Source organism: Setaria viridis, chromosome 3 (genome assembly GCF_005286985.2).
Source record: "Setaria viridis chromosome 3, Setaria_viridis_v4.0, whole genome shotgun sequence".
NCBI lineage: Eukaryota > Viridiplantae > Streptophyta > Magnoliopsida > Poales > Poaceae > Setaria > Setaria viridis.
The window spans coordinates 30,279,252-30,301,313 of NC_048265.2; the positions used below are offsets into that span (position 1 = coordinate 30,279,252).

The following is a 22,062-nucleotide window of genomic DNA, read 5'->3' on the forward strand; positions in this document are numbered from 1 at the left end:
TATCACTCTCAATCAGAGAGGGGCAAATCCCATCTTGACTGACCATGTCTCATAGCATGCTTCTTGACAAACCCGAAAGCTACCTTTATAACTACCATGTTACGGCGTAGCATTTGATAGCCCCTAAGTAGGTCGATCCACATCTAGAATACATGCGACAGTCTCAGGTCTAAGGACAAAGCGTATATGTTGTTTAAAGAGAGAACTACTTCTCATGTTGGGTCAGTCCTAGCACATGTCTCCACATGTGTCCACATTATTAGTTCAACATCTCCATGTCCATGACTTGTGAAACATAGTCATCAACTAATACATGTGCTAGTCTAATATTCATGTGTGTCCTCACATGAACTCCGACTAGGGACAACTTTAGAATAACCATACAAGTAAAGAGTTTCACATACAATTCACATAATTGCAAATCAATTCAAGTAGCCTTCAATGGATATTCAATGAACACAACATACAAATCATGGATACAAATGGAATATCATCATCTCTATGATTGCCTCTAGGGCATACCTCCAACAGCGCTAGCGTGGTAGGGATCCACCGCGTTAGTGCATGTGGCGCGGCAGAGGCTTCCTGTGGTATCTCTACCTATTATTAAAGCAAGTAACGTCTCTGCCTGGATTTTCGTCCGTCGTGGTTATTTTACAAAAAAGTCCCTTGACTTTTTAGTAATCAACCCGTAGTCCAAATGTTGAAAAGAGGGGAGCTCGGGTAGAAAAAGAAGGGAAGGGAGGGGGTTAACGGGAAAAACACTTCTCCTTTCTTCACAACAGAGAGGCGGAGGGAGATTGGGCGCGGGCGGCCGGCAGCGTCGGTGGTGCGGCGGCTGGCGTCGTGAGCTCGGCCGCAGCCGTGAAGAATAGGAGGAGGGAGAGTGTGAAGGGAGGTCCTCTCTCCTCCTCACCTCGGCGAAGGAAGCGCTGGAGGTGGCGACAGATCTGGCGCAAGACGAGGGAGCTCCTCGGGGAGGTCGGCGGTGCGGTCCTCCTCTGCGACCTCGACGATGGAGGCGTGGAGCGGCGGCGGCGGCGTTGGGAGAGCCGGCGAAGGGGACGGCGATGGGGGCGGGGGCTTGCGGCGGCGCAGGCACCGACCACGCAACGTAACCAAGAATGGCCGCCCGCGTCGCCGCCACCCTCGTCGCGCTCCTCGTCGCCCTCTTCGCCGTCGCCGCCATGGCGCAGGCCCCGGCGGCGGCGCCCAAGATGGCTCCGCTGCCGCCGCTGCCCAAACGGGCCCCGATGGCCTCCCCGCCCGCACCGCCCATGGGGAGCCCGGCCTCCGCTCCCTCGGCCTCCGTCCCGGCCATGAGCCCGATGGGCGGGGGCCTCGGCGACGCGCTGCCCCCGGCCGGAGCCTCCGCCATGACCCCGGCAGCGGCACCCGCAACGGAGAAGAGCGCCGCCGCGTCTGCTGCTGCCGCCAACTTCGTCGCCGTCGCTGTAGCTGTGGTCGCTGCCGTAGTGTTCTAGACGACGATGTGGCCTGTGGCGGTGGAGGCCAGGCGCTCTGCTGTGCTCGGCTCTCCTCCGCTGTTGATACATGTACTCTGTTTCTTCGTTTTTTGGTGAATTCTTTATTTATTATATTTAGTTTGTTGTTTCCGAGCCTGAGACAGAGATGAGGATATGTAATCCAATTTTCAGACGGCAGCTGATTCTATGCTTATATGAGCCTGCTGGTATGGAAGAAGCAAAGGAGAGCCCGTATTGAAGCTGCTAAGCTGCGAATTGATGCGATTAGGAAGGCCCCTGCTGCTCCACCTGCAAGCGCAAATCATTCACAGCCTGGTGTAAGAAATGGAGATGCCTGTCCTCCACAGAAATCAGCCAGGAAGAAACGTGGGGGAAAGAAGATGGATGACATAGATCGAATCATACTCGGTCACGATTTGGTAGAGATGCCAGATAGTCCAGATGGCAGGAAGAAGAGACGAAAAATAGGTTCCTGCGACGGTATTGATTGGGAAGATTGCATTATTGAGCTCCTGCTACTACATGGTGCAAATGAAGCAGAGATAGAACAAGGCCAGTACAGAAGATTGTTGGAGTTGCATGTATTCAGTGCATTAAGTGGAGGAAAATTGGAAAATGGTGATGCAGCGTCTCAAGTCTTCAGTATATGACCGCGATTTTGCTGAATGAACATAGGTCCTTACCATTCTGTATTCACATTCTTTTAGTGCTGAATGCAAATTTTTTTAAGTTCAATCAAGCTAATTGTGGGAAGAACATATTATGATAGAGTAATAATTACAGACCACGATCGCTTTTGTTCTTCCCTGCTAATACCGATTAGAAAGTACAGTTTAGGAATGATATGGCCCCTAACAATTCCAATTTTTTATATAAACGGGGATTGTGTAATTTTGTACATTGCTATATGGCTTATGAATGACATATATTTTTAGTGTTGCATTCATAATTGTTTTATTGCTAACATGAGTGCATCACAGCTGAAGCCACCAAGTGAAAAGATGGATTGGTGCAATGCCATTTCCGAAGAAGTTTGTGTTCAAATAGCGTGGCCATCGGAGGCTGATTTAACTCTCTTACTTGAATAAAAAAATGTTTTAATTTAATGGGTATTTGAGTTGAAGGAAATAATTAAGTCAAAATTCTTTTGGTTTTCATTAAATGTGTAGACATCCAATAAGTGGAATAAAATTTAGTGATGGAAATAAAAAATGTCATTAGTTTGAAAAAACACAATTGATCTTTTACCGTAGCAACGCACGGGCATTTTGCTAGTATATTAAAAAAATTAAAAATAAAAAAATTCCCATAAAGCCTGCGTGATCCAGCTCCCCGGTGGCTCAATTTCAGAACTCTTCTCCGTCGTTCCCAATTCCACCTGAAACTCGGACGCGCCCCTTAAAATCTCCCAAACCCCCGCAGGCAACAACCGGCGACGATCCATGACGCCGGTGCACAAGCCCCGCAAGCGCGGCCCGCCGGCTCCATCTCCGCCTCCACCCGCGGCACGCCCCGTCCAGCTCCCGCCGCCGGGCTTCATCGCCGACCGCGCGGAGGCCGCGGCGCGCGTGGAGCGTCTGCTGCGCTACCAGTTCCGCGACCGCGCCCTCCTCGATGAGGCGCTCACGCACCAGTCCTTCTCCGACACGGCGACTTCCTACCAGCGGCTCGAGTTCGTCGGGGACGCCGCGCTCGGCCTCGCCTTCACCAACTTCCTCTACCTCACCAACCCCACCCTCGGTCCCGGCGCGCTCTCCACGCTCCGCGCCGCCAACATCTCCACCGAGAAGCTTGCGCGTGTCGCCGTCCGCCACGACCTCTACCCGCTGCTCCGCCGCAAGTGCGCCCGCCTCGACCTCCTTGTAAGCGCATAATCGGCCTGGACTCCCCACGAACTGTGTAAATCTCGGAGTATATAGGAAGCTCTGCTGTTGGGTTGGCTTTGCGTGGCAGGTCAAGATCCGGGTGTAGATAGTTGCTAAAACTGTCATGCCTTTTTCTGCTAGAATTGTATTCGTTGCAAAGTCCTGTAGTGCTGTGCCTACTGACCTCGAACACACACTAAAATTTAGTTTATTTTTATATTCTCATCTTCTGAAGCAATTGATGTTTTTGATCTAGTTTTTTTTCTTAGGGCCTGTTTGGATACAGGCTCATAAACTTGTTTAGTACCTGTCACATCGAATGTTTGGATACTAATTAGGAGTATTAAATATAGTCTAATTACAAAACTAATTACACAGATGGAGTCTAATTCGCGAGACGAATCTATTAAACCTAATTAGTCCATGATTTGACAATGTGATGCTACAGTAACCATTTGCTAATGATGGATTAATTAGGCTTAATAGATCCGTCTCGCGAATTAGTATAGGGGTTCTGCAGTTAGTTTTATAATTAGCTCATGCTTAGTCCTCCTAATTAGCGTCCGAACATCCGATGTGACCCCTCCTAAAGTTTAGTACCTCGCATCCAAACACCCCCTTAAGTTCATAGTAAACCCTCTGTTTTTTAATTTTGCTCTGTAAGTATCTCATCTCCACTTAATATTTTATTTGTAAGATACCATATGTTTTTATGATTTATTTTTATTGGGCCATGTGCAGGTAGGCCAGTTTATTGATTCAGTGAAGGAAGAACTAAACGAGGACCTTGCCACTGCACCCTATGGTGGTAGTGTGGTTAAAGCTCCCAAGGTTCTTGCGGATATTGTTGAGTCCATCGCTGCTGCTGTCTACGTTGATTGCAAATTTGACCTTGAGAAGCTTTGGAAGGTTTTTATTTTATTTATTAGTTATGTTTACTTCATTCCGTACACAAATGTATTCAGTTTTGTACATTGACATAGACTCTGAAAAATCACTTTTGACCAGTATTTTTATTCTTATTAGATCAGAAAAAACTACAGCATAAAGCTGATTTCATGGTTTACTAAAACAACCATGCTCATTAGCAAAGAACACATTGTATTTTTCACCTTCATTCGGTAGACAACAGATTATGACCTGCAATCTAACACTATGAAGATAGAGTAGAGGAGCCCTTGAATTTAGTTGTCAATGCTTCACTCCTAGGTTGATAAGTTATTGGCATCACAGGCAGCTGAAATTACCATCTGTCCCTTACAAGTGTGTGCCTGGTTGGTTAGAGTCCCTTGTCTGGAATGAGAATTGTTGAAAGTGTAGTTTTGCATCAGGTATGTCAAAGAATTGTTTAGTTTTTGAAATATAGTTTAAAAGTCTAGTTTGGTCAAGTATATATTTATATCCTAAAATTATTTATTAATGGAAAATTATTCTTATATTAATTCTGTTATCTTGTATGATACCTTTTACCTACAACTGTAGTCCAGAAATTTATCTTTGCAATCATTGAAATGATTATATATAGATTAGTTGGATGAAATTTGTCTGCACGCTATTTGAAATGACTAGGAATAGAGATTAGTTTACTTGGATTAACTGTTGTAGTGACAGCTTTACTGTATGTTTATGTTTCTATTTTATGGTTCAGGTTACAAGGTGGCTCTTTGAGCCAATTGTCACAGCAGAAACCATAGATGAACAACCTGTGAGAACATTGCATGAGTTATGCCAGAAACATGGCAAAGTTGCACAGTTTAAGACATGGCAGAGAGGTGGGATGATGGTGGTAAATGTATTTGTTGGTGGGGAGATGGTTGGGCTTGGCTCCTCGGAGCAGAAGGTAATTGCTAAGCTCAATGCTGCACGAGATGCGTTAGGCAAGCTTGTCAGTGGTGCAAAGCAGCAAGTATTGATCACCGGGGTTGGCAATGGATTGGGGGATGAGGTTGGAGAGCTCAGGGAGTGTAAACATAAACTTACTGAGCACTGCATCGGAAAGAATTGGCCAAAACCCATCTTTAAGTAAGATTCTCAACGTCTTGAATCAATTTTTAGACATGAGCTCATTGCAGTGTAAACATATGCTCCTTTCTTATCAATTTGTAGACATGATTAATAATGTGCTGATTTCTCAATGTCTCCCCTCATTGCCAGCTTCATGAGTTGTTTGCTGACTGCATGACGCATGCACATTCTCCAAATGTATATGATATTAGAATGTGGATTTAATTTTAGAGAAGTTGATAATATTTGTTGTCTTATCAATCTTGTTAATTATTTGGTTACTTTATTCTGCACCTTGTATTTAAATTTTTCTGTCAGCCTAATTTCATTCCTGTATCATTTAGCACTGGCCAGAGTATAGTAACTTATTCTTTTTTACTACAGCTGGATCAAACTTGGAAACATGATCATATCTTGTATGTGTCCATCTCAGGTGAAAACACCACAAATATTAGGAAATCTTGCAAATTCGAAAAACTAGTACTGAGGTGCCTTTTTTGGTTCAAAATTTGGCACACCTATAGGTGAGACTATGATATAAATCCACACAAAATTTAAAGTTCAAAGTTGATCTGGTTTAATACAAAAATGACAAATTCATGTGCCAAGCATGGGAAGACTGCATACGCAGATGAAATGTCTTTTTTTTAATCTATTAAATGAAACTGAATTTGGACTTGAATTTTTTTTGTGAGTGTATATCGTTACATCATCCAGGGTTGTGCGTAATTTAAAAATTTCTCCAAGCTTGTAGGTATGGTTTTTGACGAACTTGCAAAATTTCTAATGTTTGTGGTGTTTTCACTAGAGAGGCACCCATTTGTGCAAACCACTTGCGTGCCAAATCACCATGGTTGACCAAAAAGACTTATGACTGGTTTTGATTTCAAGAGGGCCTTTTGAATAAAAATTTCTGGATCATGGTGACTTTGTCTGGAAACTAATATGTAACTTAAATGACAAACCTTTCTGGTGATCTGGTCATTTATTAAAAGGCTAGAAATATACTGAAGACAGCAAAACTTCAGTGACTTCTAAGGAAATGCAATTGTTACCATTTGTTACAAAGTTTTGATCTTTGATGCATATGTATGACTCGAGTATCCTCACATGTTAACAAGCTGGTAACTCATCAGTTTGCTTTTCAGGTTGGAAAGAGAAGGCGGCCCTGCACATGAAAGGAAGTTTGTGTGTTCTGTTCAGGTAGAAACCCAAAATGGCACTTTTGTAACAATAGGTGATCCTATGTCAAGGTTAAAGGATGCAGAGAACTCCGCTGCACAGAAGATGGTGGAACTACTATTGCAGTTGTGAGATCTTTTCATGTACATGGCTAGGTCACTTGTAACCTCCTTTTGGAAAAAAAACATATTTTCTTCAAGGATAGATACCTATTATGGCAGCTCTGTGGAACTGTGGATTATGCCAGTTTGGTACCATTCATAGTTGAGCATTTTTCTAAACCATGTATTTTTAGGATGCATAAATCTAGACAACTTATGCTAGATAGTTTTTGGGAAACTGGTTTGTCCATTACCTGAACAGTTCTGGCTTTGTCCTGTTTTATGTTGCAATGTTCAGTGTTGAATGTTTTGTGGATTTTATGTTTGGATCGTTTCAAAAATAGAAAATTACTATATTCTGCGAGGGAAAGGAGGAAATTATTGAGTCCTAACCATTTTCTTTGGGAAAAAACCTGGTTTTGGTGCACTAGCTGTTCTTAATTTATTCCTTGGTGAAGTTTCAAATAGATTGTGCATTCAATAAACTTTTTTGAAGATTCCATTGAGCTTTTGAAAATTGTATAGCTAGATTGTCTTGAAAAGTAGCTTCATAATATTATATTTCACATATATCTTATACTGCTAATTAATGGTTGAAGCAGGTCATGTTGTTGCCCAAAACAGCACCCTTTTGTCATCATTATTTTGAAGGAAACTGTGTTTGTCATGTTGAGGTGGTTGTAGCAGGCTGAGGCTCATGAAACTTTGTAGCCTTGTCCATAACAAGTGGTCATTTATTCATTTAGGAAATTTGTCTATGGCACACACATTTCAATGATTTTGTATGTTGGACACTTGTTTTCTTGACCTAAAGTCAAGTTTTTTTTTTTTTTTTTTGCAGAGTCCAACAGACAGGTTGGTTTTATTCATTTTGGTTTCTCACAAGCACTACTGTTGACTGCTACATGTTATACTTATTTTTTTTGTTAGTGTAGTTTCACATTGTCTTTTGTTTGTATGATAAAATTTCTTTGCTACTTATATTGTTGCCTTTCTGATACGCATCTCACCAACTACGTCCTACTTGATTTAACTTAAATGTTACTTGCACAATATATGGGAAACAGTACCAGTGTTCTGCTTTGTCAGGTAAATCCCAAAAGCTGGTTGCATTATGTCTTTTGGTGATGCCATTTTCTGTTTCCCTGTGGTGTTGGGAATATTGGTGAGTCTAAGAGTATTATGTCAAAGAAATTACATGCAACATCTTTTAGAGATATAAATTGCTGGTAAACATTTATTGCAGCTTCATTGAGGTTTACGGTTGCTTATATGTAGTAACTAGTTCTTGTTTACTGCTTCTATACCTGACGTGACATCAGTACATGCAGTCAATAGTTTTAAAGTAAATTTACATTTCCAAAACTTCCGAAATCAACAATATTTGCTTATTCATGCTTTTCAGGCTTTAGTCCTCAAGATGCATGGATAGTCCCGTAAGATGGGATGGGAGTTCAGTTGCTTGTTGAGATCTTACAATTGGCAATTGAAGTCAAATATGGAGGATATATCTACATAGAAAACCTGTGGGAAAAGATGATGCTGGAACTTCAATGTTTAGGAAAAGATCATATTTTTTTTATCACTATGGAAGCTTGGAAATTTGAAGGTAATGAAAGATAAATATTTACATGATTCATAACATAATTGTGATTGATCTCCATTCAACAGATCAGGTACAAACAAGAACCTCCTCTTGTACTACATGGAATCACTTGCATGCTTGAAGCTGGAGATTAGATTGGATAATTTGACGGACATGGAATGGAAAGCCAACTTTTTGTGCATTGTTTTGACTTGTGGAGCCCGCAGGAGGGAAAAGTAATGATGGACCCTGTATGCATTACCACAAAAGGCAATTATCTGTGCCCACACTCGGGTTACCCGGTATATCATTCCACAATATCCAGCACTCTTTCTGGGAACCATTATATACAATCTAGATCCACAATATCCTCTCAGATCAACAAATATATGAAGTAAGATATCTTAAAACGTGCAGAGCTCTTCCTGTTGTTTTTTCTGACCCTATTCAGTGGTTTATTTATTTTCGTGGGCAGGACCAGAATTGCCTATTATATTGTTCAAGAAAAAAATGATAACGTAGTTTCAGAGCAGATTAACTAACCATAAAAGAGGATTACTTGGGATATTAAGGCCATTCCTCTTTTGTTGAAAATATAAATTCATCTCAGTTACTGTAGTATAGTGCCCAATGTCAGAAATTTCTGACATTATCATTTATCAAAATGAGTCATCAGTCAAAGAGGGAGCTCCAACCTGGATTAACTGAATCAGGAGCATCTTCTGAAGATTCTTGACAAAAGTCAGCTTTTTGAAGCTGTCCAGGAGTTGGAATAGTGAAATTCACAACTTAAGAGTTCGTGCTGCATTTATGGTTTGTTTGCTAGAACTTTACAGATTGGATATTCTAGACTTCTAGGCGTTCACTTTCAAACTGAAATACATGTCCTGACACTAAATTTCTAGAATTCAAACTATTTCTGACACGTGCAACTATTTCTGTTACGCCTTGAACTGCATGCACGGGTAGAGGTTGTGACCTTTTGGGGGAAAAAGGCATCTTCATTTGCAAATGCCCTTGTTCTTCCATGCCCAGCTCCGCCTGATCAACAATCGGTCAAACCAAGCACAGTTCAAGCAATCAGAAGCTCCCCCAAGCATGAACAAGCGCGCAGAAAGAGTGAGAAGCACGAATCCTAGGGACAGGGAGCCCAGGCGCTGCATCTCTGTGGCTGAGCTGCACCGCGCAGAACCACTTCGCGGCGGCCAGGCGCGAGATACAGTGCTTGGAGTAGTTGGAGTCCATCTATTCGGTGCGAGCGGGCTGATACTGCTCCCATTCCTTGCCGTATCCTCCTCTAGCGGTGGCTGCAGGCTGTAGCTCAGGAGATTTTGGGTTCTCGTGCCGCCGTTATCGCACGCTACACCGCCCCCCGAGCCCCCAGCGCATTGCCGCTCCCACGCGCAACGAGAAGAGGCATGTTGTAACCGCCATCAGTGATGGTTCCACCTCGTCCTCGTGGAGTCGTGGTCTAATGTTGGGTTGGCCTAAGGAGAGGAGGATATTTGGTCCTTCATAAAAAATCTGACATGGGATAAAGGACATGGATTATGCTAACGGAATGGGCGGTGGTGTCATGAAAAGCATGAAAGTTAAGGAGGTAAAATTTTCTTAGGATCATAGAAAGAAGCGCATTTTAATCTAGTGTCAAATAGGGTTGCTGGAACATAAGAATACAGGAAATGACATATCTCTTCACCATTTGTTCTTCCAATTTTTCTTCTAAAGTTATATGATCTTCAGGAACGGGTATTCCAGTTAAATTGTGGTGCACATGAATCCCAAAATTCATTTGTGTAAAACATAGACAAACCTACTAAAACATATTAGAATGCACAACCATCGCTGCAGCAACACACATGATACACCTGTTGGAGGTATGCCCTAGAGACAATCATAGAGATGATGATATTCCATTTGTATCCATGATTTGTATGTTGTGTTCATTGAATATCCATTGAAGGCTACTTGAATTGATTTGCAATTATGTGAATTGTATGTGAAACTCTTTACTTGTATGGTTATTCCAAAGTTGTCCCTAGTCGGAGTTCATGTGAGGACACACATGAATATTAGACTAGCACATGTATTAGTTGATGACTATGTTTCACAAGTCATGAACATGGAGATGTTGAACTAATAATGTGGACACATGTGGAGACATGTGCTAGGACTGACCCAACACGAGAAGTAGTTCTCTCTTTAAACAACATATACGCTTTGTCCTTAGACCTGAGATTGTCGCATGTATTCTAGATGTGGATCGACCTACTTAGGGGCTATCAAACGCTACGCCGTAACAGGGTAGTTATAAAGGTAGCTTTCGGGTTTGTCAAGAAGCATGCTATGAGACATGGTCAATCAAGATGGGATTTGCCCCTCTCTGATTGAGAGTGATATATCTGGGCCCCTCGAGTGATCGGATCCGAAAATGCATGGCCATGCTACGTACGGTTAAGAGTTAACCTATAAAGGGATTCCGAATCACAGGATCGAGAAAGAGCGGTCGGCTTGAAGCTAGACCAAATATCGTGAGGCAAAGGGAATAGCATGTATATTATGTTGTGATGGTTCGTCTGATATGATCTTCGTGTGCGTATAGGAGTTGGCACGTCTTGCTAGAGGCCGCTACCAACTATTGGCCCGAGTAGGAGTACTCAGGCCATGTCTATACGTATCCGAACCCATAGGGTCACACACTTAAGGGGCTGGAAGCCCAATTCGGATCTGATCCGAGTTGGATTAGGTTTAGAAGTACTAATGGGCCTCGGATCCAGAGGCCCGTCAGAACCTCTATAAATAGAGGGGTGGGGCGCCCTAGGGTTTACACCTTTTGGCGAAACACACCTGCCGCGCCTCCCACGCCCTCGCCTGTTGCAACTCGCGGATCTAGCAGTCCGGCTTGCGACGCTTCCTCCCTGCACGTGTGGATACCTTGGAGGTGGTGCGCCTGCAGCACTTGGACGAGCCATCGACGAGCCGCCGACGAGCCACGACGAGCCGACGACGAGCCGCGGCACCGGAGGCGATCTTGCTGCACGTGGACGAGCTGCTGAGGAGCTGCTGGACGTGACGTGATCGACTACGTACGACTACGTTGATCGACTACGTACGACTACGTGATCGTCTTCACTGCATCGACGCATATCTACATCTTCCGCACCAGTAGTGCGTCGAGTGGTAATCCCGTGATCCTTATACGGCAGTTCTTCCTAGTTATACGCGGTAGAAATTTTGATTTGCACTAGTGTAGCCTACCTCGTATCTCAACAGTGGTATCAAGAGCTGTAGCTGCTTAGTTTTAGATTCGGGATGTGTGCATATAGAGATATGCAAGTTTTCAGTTTGATCTATGTCCTATTTTCGTGCCCTTGCTGCAATGGTAGTGTAACGACATACTCCTACCGGTCGGTTTCCGCCATCGGAGTTAAGTGATACACGTAAATCCAGTTGCAGTGAGCGAAGATCAATATGATTGGTCGAATCGAAATCCAGGGTCATACGCCAGACGCATTAGATGTGCAATAGTAGATGAGATCTACTGCCGGGGTCGGGATTTTTGCCGTGTGCGTATGCTTCGGTAAATCAGCCGTAACTTTTCGGTACGATCTCGGATTGAGGCGAATTTTATATGAAAATTGATCTACAGAAAAAGTCACACATGAAATTCAACCGCTTTGCCGTTTTTGGCGAAATTAGAATTCCCAATTTCGGCTTGGAAGATGGAGTTTCGGGCATCCGAAGTTTGGAACGTTATGACGCCTAACTCTGTTTTGCAGGATGTATGTATGTATCTTGTGATCAGTATGACCCCCTTGTGTATGTGATGCATGTGTGTAACTCATTCGTGACCTGCGTGTCGCGCGTACGGCAACACGGCAGGAGCCATATGTGTTGTCACTTTATTGTATTTAATGGTCTGCGTACCAATCTGTGATGATCCAAGCAACTATGTAATCTTCATTACTAGCTTCTTTACTAGCTATTAGGTGTAATAGCATGTTCTCAGTTCTTGGAGGACTCATCACCAGAAGGATGGCGCACATGGAACATGGAGATGGAGATCACCATGGTGAACAGCTTCTATGGAGATGGAGATCACCATAAGAAAAACGGGCCATACTGTGTCACAACTGTGTGAATGCTATTCTGTTTATGTTTTACTTTCTGCATGCTATGATGTTAGAAGTAGAACGATCCCTCACAAAGTTTAAGTTAGTATGCCCTCCCAACTAAAACTTGCACCGTCCCATGTCTTGTACAATTAGTGGTGGGTCTATGAAATTAGGGTACCACTAGTTTTCCTTGACTAGACGGGTTTGTGTCGGACACTTACACGCATAAGGGTTGGTTTGCTTAACAAGGTCATCTTAACGGTTAAGGACCTTGGGGCATAAAGGTTAGGCGCCGAGACATAGAGATGTCACCCAACAACAGGAGTCATATGTGATATGATTAGCAAAAGTTGCTTACCGATCTACCTTGTTTGCTAGCGGTGATGCTAAAGCTCACTAGTAGACTTGTTAGTTGTGGATCCTGAATCACTAAGTTTCAATAAAGGGATATTGATTTTAGTGGGAGTAGATTCTGTTAAAATAGTTTAATGTGATTTGCTCTATCATGGATACGTTTGTCTTAGTGTATTTTGCATTACTTTGTTGTAGATTAAATGGCACCTAGCAGCACTACACCGTTTGCTTTGCGTTCGGTCCTTGAGAAGGACAAGTTGAATGGAACAAATTACTCGGATTGGATCCGTAACCTGAGAATTGTTCTCAGGGCTGAGAAAAAGGAAGATGTTCTAGACAACCCACTACCAGAAGAACCTGCTGATGATGCACCCGCTGCTGCTAAGAATGCTTACAAGAAAGCATGTGATGGTAACCTCGAAGTAAGCTGCCTTATGCTTGCTTGCATGGAACCCGAGCTGCAGATGCAGTTCGAAACAAACCATGAGGCGCACGATATGATCGTGGCGCTTAGAGACATGTTCCAAACACAGGCCAGGACTGAAAGGTTCAATGTGTCTAAGGCCTTTGTTGAGAGCAAGCTAGCAGAAGGCGCAGCAGTAGGACCACACGTAATCAAGATGGTTGGTTACACTCAACGGTTGGAGAAGCTGGGCTTCCCACTGGGCCAAGAGTTGGCCACTGATTTCATTCTTTCGTCTCTTCCGCCTAGCTATGGGAACTTCATCTCGAACTACCATATGCATGGGACGGAGAAGGGTTTGAATGAGCTGTGTGGCATGCTTAAAATAGCAGAGGCTGACATCAAGAAAAGCGCTAGTACCAGCCATGTGATGGCTATACAAAACAAGCCTAGCTTTAAGAAGAAGGGCAATTCTTGGAAGAAGAAGGGCAAGGCTGGAACGTCCAAGCCAAACCCACCGCCCAAGGTTAAAGCTGGACCTGGACCTGCTCTAGACAAAGAGTGCTTTTACTGTCATGAACTTGGTCACTGGAAGAGAAACTGCAAGCAGTACCTAGCTTCCTTGAAGAATGGCGGAAGTAAGAGTACTTCTACCTCAGGTACGCTTGTTGTTAATGTTATAGACAACATATTTCTCGCTGATACAATTATTAATTCTTGGGTATTTGATACCGGATCGGTTGCTCATATTTGCAATTCGATGCAGGGAATGATAAGAAGTAGAAGCGTGGAAAGAGGAGAAGTTGATTTCCACGTGGGCAATAATGCAAGAGTTGCTGCGTTGACCGTCGGGATGATGCAACTCCACCTCCCGTCAGGATTTATTATGGAGTTGAATAATTGTTATTTCGTTCCTAGTTTAAGTCGAAACATTTTGTCTCCTTCATGCTTGATGAAGGATGGTTATTCATTTGCGAGTGAAAACAATAGTTGTGTGATCTCTAAGAATGATATGTTTATGGCTTTTGCACCCATTGTGAATGGATTGTTTGTTTTAAATCTTGATGGTTCACCTGTCTGTAACGTAAGTGCTAAAAGGCCTCGGCCTAATGATTTGAGTCCTACCTACTTGTGGCATTGTCGTTTTGGTCATATAAGTGAAAAACGCATGAAGAAGCTCCATTCTGATGGACTCCTAACTTCGTTTGATTTTGAATCATACGAGACATGTGAGGCTTGCTTGCTAGGCAAGATGACCAAGATGCCTTTCACAGGATTTCCTGAGAGAGCAGTAGACTTGTTGGAACTCGTACATAGTGATGTATGCGGACTGATGAGCACGACGGCTAGAGGAGGATTCCAATACTTCATAACTTTCACTGATGATTTTAGTAGATATGGCTATGTCTACTTGATGAGGCACAAGTCTGAAACCTTTGAAGAGTTCAAGGAATTTCAGAATGAAGTTGAAAATCAGCGTGGCAAGAAAATTAAGGCCTTACGATCTGATCGTGGAGGCGAGTATTTGAGCCACGAATTTAGCAATCATCTAAAGAGTTGCGGAATTGCTCCACAACTTACGTCGCCTGGAACACCTCAGAGAAACGGTGTGTCCGAGCGACGTAATCAAACTTTGTTAGACATGGTTCCATCAATGATGAGCCAGTCGGACCTACCGTTGTCATTTTGGGGATACGCTCTAGAAACAGCAGCTTTCACACTTAATAGAGTACCATCTAAATCCGTAGTTAAGACACCATATGAGATATGGACTGGAAAGGTTCCTAGTTTGTCTTTTCTAAAGATTTGGGGATGTGAAGCGTTTGTCAAGCGACTTCAGTCGGACAAGATCACACCCAAGTCGGATAAGTGCATTTTCATGGGATATCCAAAGGAAACTTTGGGATATTATTTCTACAACCGATCAGAAGGCAAAGTATTTGTCGCTCGGAATGGGGTTTTCCTAGAGAAAGAGTTTCTCAAAGGAGAAAAGAGTGGAAAGACAGTGCATCTTGAAGAAGTTCAAGATGAGCCGATCGGGCAAGAATCAATGTGTGATGCTAACGTAGCAGAACAAGTTGAGATACCCATGGCAAGAGAAGCACCGCCACAACCACGAAGGTCGGCAAGGCTCCGCGAAATGCGGGAAATATTATTGTTGGACAATGATGAGCCTGCGACATATGCAGAATCAATGATGGACCCAGACTCCGAAAAATGGCAGAATGCCATGCAATCCGAAATAGAGTCCATGGGAGACAATCAAGTTTGGAACTTGGTTGACCCGCCTGATGGTGTTAAAGCCATAGAGTGCAAGTGGATCTATAAGAAGAAAAAGGACATGGATGGAAATGTTCACATCTATAAAGCACGACTTGTCGCAAAAGGTTTTCAACAAGTTCAAGGAGTTGACTACGACAAGACCTTCTCGCCCGTAGTGATGCTTAAGTCCATTCGGATTATTCTAGCTATAGCTGCATATTTCGATTATGAGATATGGCAGATGGATGTCAAGACAGCTTTCCTGAATGGAAACCTAGCTGAGGACGTGTATATGATACAGCCCAAGGTTGTCGATCCGAAAAATGCTAGAAAGGTATGCAAGCTTCAGAGATCCATTTATGGATTGAAGCAAGCATCTAGGAGTTGGAACATTCGTTTTGATGAAGTGGTCAAAGGGTTTGACTTCACCAAGAACGAAGAAGAGTCTTGTGTTTACAAGAAGGTTAGTGGGAGCTCTGTAGTATTTCTAATCTTATATGTGGATGACATATTACTGATTGGAAATAACATTCCTATGCTTGAGTCCGTAAAGACTTCACTGAAAAATAGTTTTTCGATGAAGGACTTAGGGTAAGCGGCATATATTCTGGGCATTAAGATCTATAGAGATAGATCGAGAAGACTTATAGGTTTAAGCCAAGATACTTACATTGACAAAGTGTTGAAGCGGTTCACCATGGAAGAGGCAAAGAAAGGGTTCTTGCCTATGTCATATGGCATACATCTCAGCAAGACTCAGTGTCCTTCGACTGCTGATGAGCGGGATCGCATGAGTAGAGTGCCATATGCCTCGGCTATTGGATCTATCATGTATGCAATGATAAGTACTCGCCCAGATATTTCATATGCACTAAGTATGACAAGCAGACACCAATCTGATTCAGGTGAGAGTCACTGGACAGCGGTGAAAAACATTCTTAAGTACTTGAGAAGGACTAAAGATATGTTCCTCACCTATGGAGGTGAGGAGGAGCTTGTTGTAACAGGTTACATCGATGCTAGTTTCCAAACCGACAGAGATGATTCAAAGTCACAATCAGGATTTGTGTTCACACTGAATGGTGGTGCTGTTAGTTGGAAGAGTTCCAAGCAGAAGACTGTGGCCGATTCTACGATAGAAGCCGAGTACATCGCGGCTTCGGAAGCTGCGAAGGAAGGTGTTTGGATAAGGAATTTCCTCATTGAGCTTGGTGTGTTCCCGAATGCGTCCAGCCCATTGAATCTCTACTGTGATAATAATGGGGCAATTGCGCAAGCAAAGGAGCCAAGGAACCACCAGAAGAACAAACACGTAATGCGGCGATTTCATCTCATTCGAGACTTCGTTAACCGGGGTGAGATCAAGATATGCAAAATACACACGGATCTGAACATTTCTGATCCGTTGACAAAACCACTCCCGCAGGCTAAGCATGATGCGCATGTAAGAGCTATGGGTATTAGGTACCTTCTAGATTGACTCTAGATTGACTCTACGGATCTTGCGCAATTGCCCCATTATTATCACAGTAGAGATTCAATGGGCTGGACGCATTCGGGAACACACCAAGCTCAATGAGGAAATTCCTTATCCAAACACCTTCCTTCGCGGCTTCCGAAGCCGCGATGTACTCGGCTTCTGTCGTAGAATCGGCCACCGTCTCCTGCTTGGAACTCTTCCAACTAACAGCACCACCATTTAGCGTGAACACAAATCCTGATTGTGACTTTGAATCATCTCTGTCGGTTTGGAAACTAGCATCGGTGTAACCTGTTACAACGAGCTCCTCCTGACCTCCATAGACGAGGAACATATCTTTAGTCCTTCTCAAGTACTTAAGAATGTTTTTCACCGCTGTCCAGTGACTCTCACCTGGATCAGATTGGTGTCTGCTTGTCATACTTAGCGCATATGAAACATCTGGGTGAGTACTTATCATTGCATACATGATAGATCCAATAGCCGAGGCATATGGCACTCTACTCATGCGATCCCGCTCATCAGCAGTCGAAGGACACTGAGTCTTGCTGAGATGTATGCCATGTGACATAGGCAAGAACCCTTTCTTTGCCTCTTCCATGCTGAACCGCTTCAACACTTTGTCAATATAAGTATCTTGGCTCAAACCTATAAGCCTTCTCGATCTATCTCTATAGATCTTAATGCCCAGAATATATGCCGCTTCCCCTAAGTCCTTCATCGAAAAACTATTTTTCAGTGAAGTCTTTACGGACTCAAGCATAGGAATGTTATTTCCAATCAGTAATATGTCATCCACATATAAGATTAGAAATACTACAGAGCTCCCACTAACCTTCTTGTAAACACAAGACTCTTCTTCGTTCTTGGTGAAGTCAAACCCTTTGACCACTTCATCAAAACGAATGTTCCAACTCCTAGATGCTTGCTTCAATCCATAAATGGATCTCTGAAGCTTGCATACCTTTCCAGCATTTTTCGGATCGACAAAACCCTCAGGCTGTATCATATACACGTCCTCAGCTAGGTTTCCATTCAGGAAAGCTGTCTTGACATCCATCTGCCATATCTCATAATCGAAATATGCAGCTATAGCTAGAATAATCCGAATGGACTTAAGCATCACTACGGGCGAGAAGGTCTCGTCGTAGTCAACTCCTTGAACTTGTCGAAAACCTTTCGCGACAAGTCGTGCTTTATAGATGTGAACATTTCCATCCATGTCCTTTTTCTTCTTATAGATCCACTTGCACTCTATGGCTTTAACACCATCAGGCGGGTCAACCAAGTTCCAAACTTGATTGTCTCCCATGGACTCTATTTCGGATTGCATGGCACTCTGCCATTTTTCGGAGTCTGGGTCCATCATTGCTTCTGCATATGTCGCAGGCTCATCATTGTCCAACAATAATATTTCCCGCATTTCGCGGAGCCTTGCCGACCTTCGTGGTTGTGGCGGTGCTTCTCTTGCCATGGGTATCTCAACTTGTTCTGCTACGTTAGCATCACTCATTAATTCTTGCCCGATTGGCTCATCTTGAACTTCTTCAAGATGCACTGTCTTTCCACTCTTTTCTCCTTTGAGAAACTCTTTCTTTAGGAAAACCCCGTTCCGAGCGACAAACACTTTGCCTTCTGATCGGTTGTAGAAATAATATCCCAAAGTTTCCTTTGGATATCCCACGAAAATGCACTTATCCGACTTGGGTGTGATATTGTCCGACTGAAGTCGCTTGACAAACACTTCACATCCCCAAATCTTTAGAAAAGACAAACTAGGAACCTTTCCAGTCCACATCTCATATGGTGTCTTAACTACGGATTTAGATGGTACCCTATTAAGTGTGAAAGCTGCTGTTTCTAGAGCATATCCCCAAAATGACAACGGTAGGTCCGACTGGCTCATCATTGATCAAACCATGTCTAACAAAGTTCGATTACGTCGCTCGGACACACCGTTTCTCTGAGGTGTTCCAGGCGGCGTAAGTTGTGGAACAATTCCGCAACTCTTTAGATGATTGCTAAACTCGTGGCTCAAATACTCGCCTCCACGATCAGATCGTAAGGCCTTAATTTTCTTGCCACGCTGATTTTCAACTTCATTCTGAAATTCCTTGAACTTTTCAAAGGTTTCAGACTTGTGCCTCATCAAGTAGACATAGCCATATCTACTAAAATCATCAGTGAAAGTTATGAAGTATTGGAATCCTCCTCTAGCCGTCGTGCTCATTGGTCCGCATACATCACTATGTACGAGTTCCAACAAGTCTACTGCTCTCTTAGGAAATCCTGTGAAAGGCGTCTTGGTCATCTTGCCTAGCAAGCAAGCCTCACATGTCTCGTATGATTCAAAATCAAACGAAGTTAGAAGTCCATCAGAATGGAGCTTCTTCATGCGCTTATCACTTATGTGACCCAAACGACAATGCCACAAGTAGGTAGGACTCAAATCATTAGGCCGAGGCCTTTTAGCACTTACATTACAGACAGGTGAACCATCAAGATTTAAAACAAATAATCCATTCACAATGGGTGCAAAAGCCATAAACATATTATTCTTAGAGATCACACAACCATTGTTTTCACTCGCAAATGAATAACCATCCTTCATCAAACATGAAGGAGATAAAATGTTTCGACTTAAACTAGGAACAAAATAACAATTATTCAACTCCATAATAAATCCTGACGGGAGGTGGAGTTGCATCGTCCCGACGGTCAAAGCAGCAACTCTTGCATTATTGCCCACGCGGAAATCAACTTCTCCTCTTTCCACGCTTCTACTTCTTATCATTCCCTGCATCGAATTGCAAATATGAGCAACCGATCCGGTATCAAATACCCAAGAATTAATAACTGTATCAGCGAGAAATATGTTGTCTATAACATAAACAACAAGCGTACCTGAGGTAGAAGTACTCTTACTTCCGCCGTTCTTCAACGAAGCTAGGTACTGCTTGCAGTTTCTCTTCCAGTGACCAAGTTCATGACAGTAAAAGCACTCTTTATCTGGAGCAGGTCCAGGTCCAGCTTTAACCTTGGGCGGTGGGTTTGGCTTGGACGTTCCAGCCTTGCCCTTCTTCTTCCAAGAATTGCCCTTCTTCTTAAAGCTGGGCTTGTTCTGTATCGCCATCACATGGCTGGTACTAGCGCTTTTCTTTATGTCAGCCTCTGCTGTTTTAAGCATGCCACACAGCTCATTCAGACCCTTCTCCGTCCCATGCATATGGTAGTTCGAGATGAAGTTCCCATAGCTAGGAGGAAGAGACGAAAGAATGAAATCAGTGGCCAACTCTTGGCCCAGTGGGAAGCCTAGCTTCTCCAACCGTTGAGTGTAACCAACCATCTTGATTACGTGTGGTCCTACTGCTGCGCCTTCTGCTAGCTTGCTCTCAACAAAGGCCTTAGACACATTGAACCTTTCAGTCCTGGCCTGTGTTTGGAACATGTCTCTAAGCGCCACGATCATATCGTGCGCCTCATGGTTTGTTTCGAACTGCATCTGCAGCTCGGGTTCCATGCAAGCAAGCATAAGGCAGCTTACTTCGAGGTTAGCATCACATGCTTTCTTGTAAGCATTCTTAGCAGCGGCGGGTGCATCCTCAGCAGGTTCTTCTGGTAGTGGGTTGTCTAGAACATCTTCCTTTTTCTCAGCCCTGAGAACAATTCTCAGGTTGCGGATCCAATCCGAGTAGTTTGTTCCATTCAACTTGTCCTTCTCAAGGACCGAACGCAAAGCAAAAGATGTGGTGGTGTTGCTAGGTGCCATTTAATCTACAACAAAAGTAATGCAAAATACACTAAGACAAACGTATCCATGATAGAGCAAATTACATTAAACTATTTTAACAGAATCTACTCCCACTAAAATCAATATCCCTCTATTGAAACTTAGTGATTCAGGATCCACAACTAACAAGTCTACTAGTGAGCTTTAGCATCACCGCTAGCAAACGAGGTAGGTCGGTAAGCAACTTTTGCTAATCATATCACATATGACTCCTGTTGTTGGGTGACATCTCTATGTCTCGGCGCCCAACCTTTATGCCCCAAGGTCCTTAACCGTTAAGATAACCTTGTTAAGTAAACCAACCCTTATGCGTGTAAGTGTCCGACACAAACCCGTCTAGTCAAGGAAAACTAGTGGCACCCTAATTTCATAGACCCACCACTAATTGTACAAGACATGGGACGGCGCAAGTTTTAGTTGGGAGGGCATACTAACTTAAACTTTGTGAGGGATCGTTCTACTTCTAACATCACAGCATGCAGAAAGTAAAACATAAAACAGAATAGCATTCACACAGTTGTGACACAGTATGGCCCGTTTTTCTTATGGTGATCTCCATCTCCATAGAACCTGTTCACCATGGTGATCTCTATCTCCATGTTCCATGTGCACCATCCTCCTGGTGATGAGTCCTCCAAGAACTAGAGCATGCTATTACGCCTAATAGCTAGTAAAGAATCTAGTAATGAAGATTACATAGTTGCTTGGATCATCACAGATTGGTACGCAGACCATTAATTACAATAAAGTGACAACACATATGGCTCCTGCCGTGTTTCCGTACGCGCGACACGCAGGTCACGAATTAGTTACACACATGCATCACATACACAAGGGGGCCATACTGATCACAAGATATATACATACATCCTGCAAAAGAGAGTTAGGCGTCCTAACGTTCCAAACTTGGGAGGCCCGAAACTCCATCTTCCAAGCCGAATTTGGCAAATCTAATTTCGCCGAAAACGGCAAAGCGGTTGAAATTCACGTGTAACTTTTTTTGTAGATCAATTTTCGTATAGAAATCGCCCCGATCCGAGATCGTACCGAAAAGTTACGGCTGATTTACCGAAGCATGTGCATACGGCAAAATCCCGACCCCGGCAGTAGATCACATCTACTATTGCACATCTAATGCGCCTGGCGTATGACCCTGGATCTCGATTTGACCAATCATATTGATCTTCCCTCACTGCAACTGGATTTACGTGTATCACTTAACTCCGATGGCGGAAACCGACCGGTAGGAGTATGTCGTTACACTACCATTGCAGCAAGGGCACGAAATCAGGACATAGATCAAACAGAGAACTCGCATATCTCCATATGCACACATCCCGAATCCAAAACTAAGCAGCTAAGGCTCTTGATACCACTGTTGGGATACGAGGTAGGCTACACTAGCGCAAATCAAAATTTTCTACCGCGTATAAC

The 22,062-nt window shown here is 43.4% G+C and overlaps 1 protein-coding gene and 1 pseudogene across 4 annotated transcripts; both read left to right on the forward strand.

Moving 5' to 3' along the window:
* The first annotated feature begins 1,124 nt into the window (after positions 1–1,124).
* LOC117850671 (uncharacterized) lies at positions 1,125–1,682 on the forward strand (annotated as a pseudogene).
* Positions 1,683–2,829: 1,147 nt separating this feature from the next.
* On the forward strand, positions 2,830–6,960 carry LOC117849788 (ribonuclease 3-like protein 2). 4 transcript variants are annotated; one of them, XM_034731477.2, is made up of 5 exons: positions 2,830–3,349; positions 4,094–4,261; positions 5,001–5,374; positions 5,741–5,880; positions 6,505–6,645. In XM_034731477.2, the coding sequence occupies exons 1-4, from the start codon at positions 2,930–2,932 to the stop codon at positions 5,835–5,837; spliced, it is 1,059 nt and encodes a 352-aa protein (XP_034587368.1). In that variant the 5' UTR covers positions 2,830–2,929; the 3' UTR covers positions 5,838–5,880; positions 6,505–6,645. The 4 variants fall into 4 exon arrangements, with proteins under 4 accessions (XP_034587368.1, XP_034587369.1, XP_034587364.1 ...); XM_034731478.2 differs by having other exon boundaries at positions 2,831–3,349; positions 5,741–5,789; positions 6,505–6,960; XM_034731473.2 differs by lacking the exon at positions 5,741–5,880 and having other exon boundaries at positions 2,831–3,349; positions 6,493–6,960.
* The last annotated feature ends 15,102 nt before the right edge of the window (positions 6,961–22,062 follow it).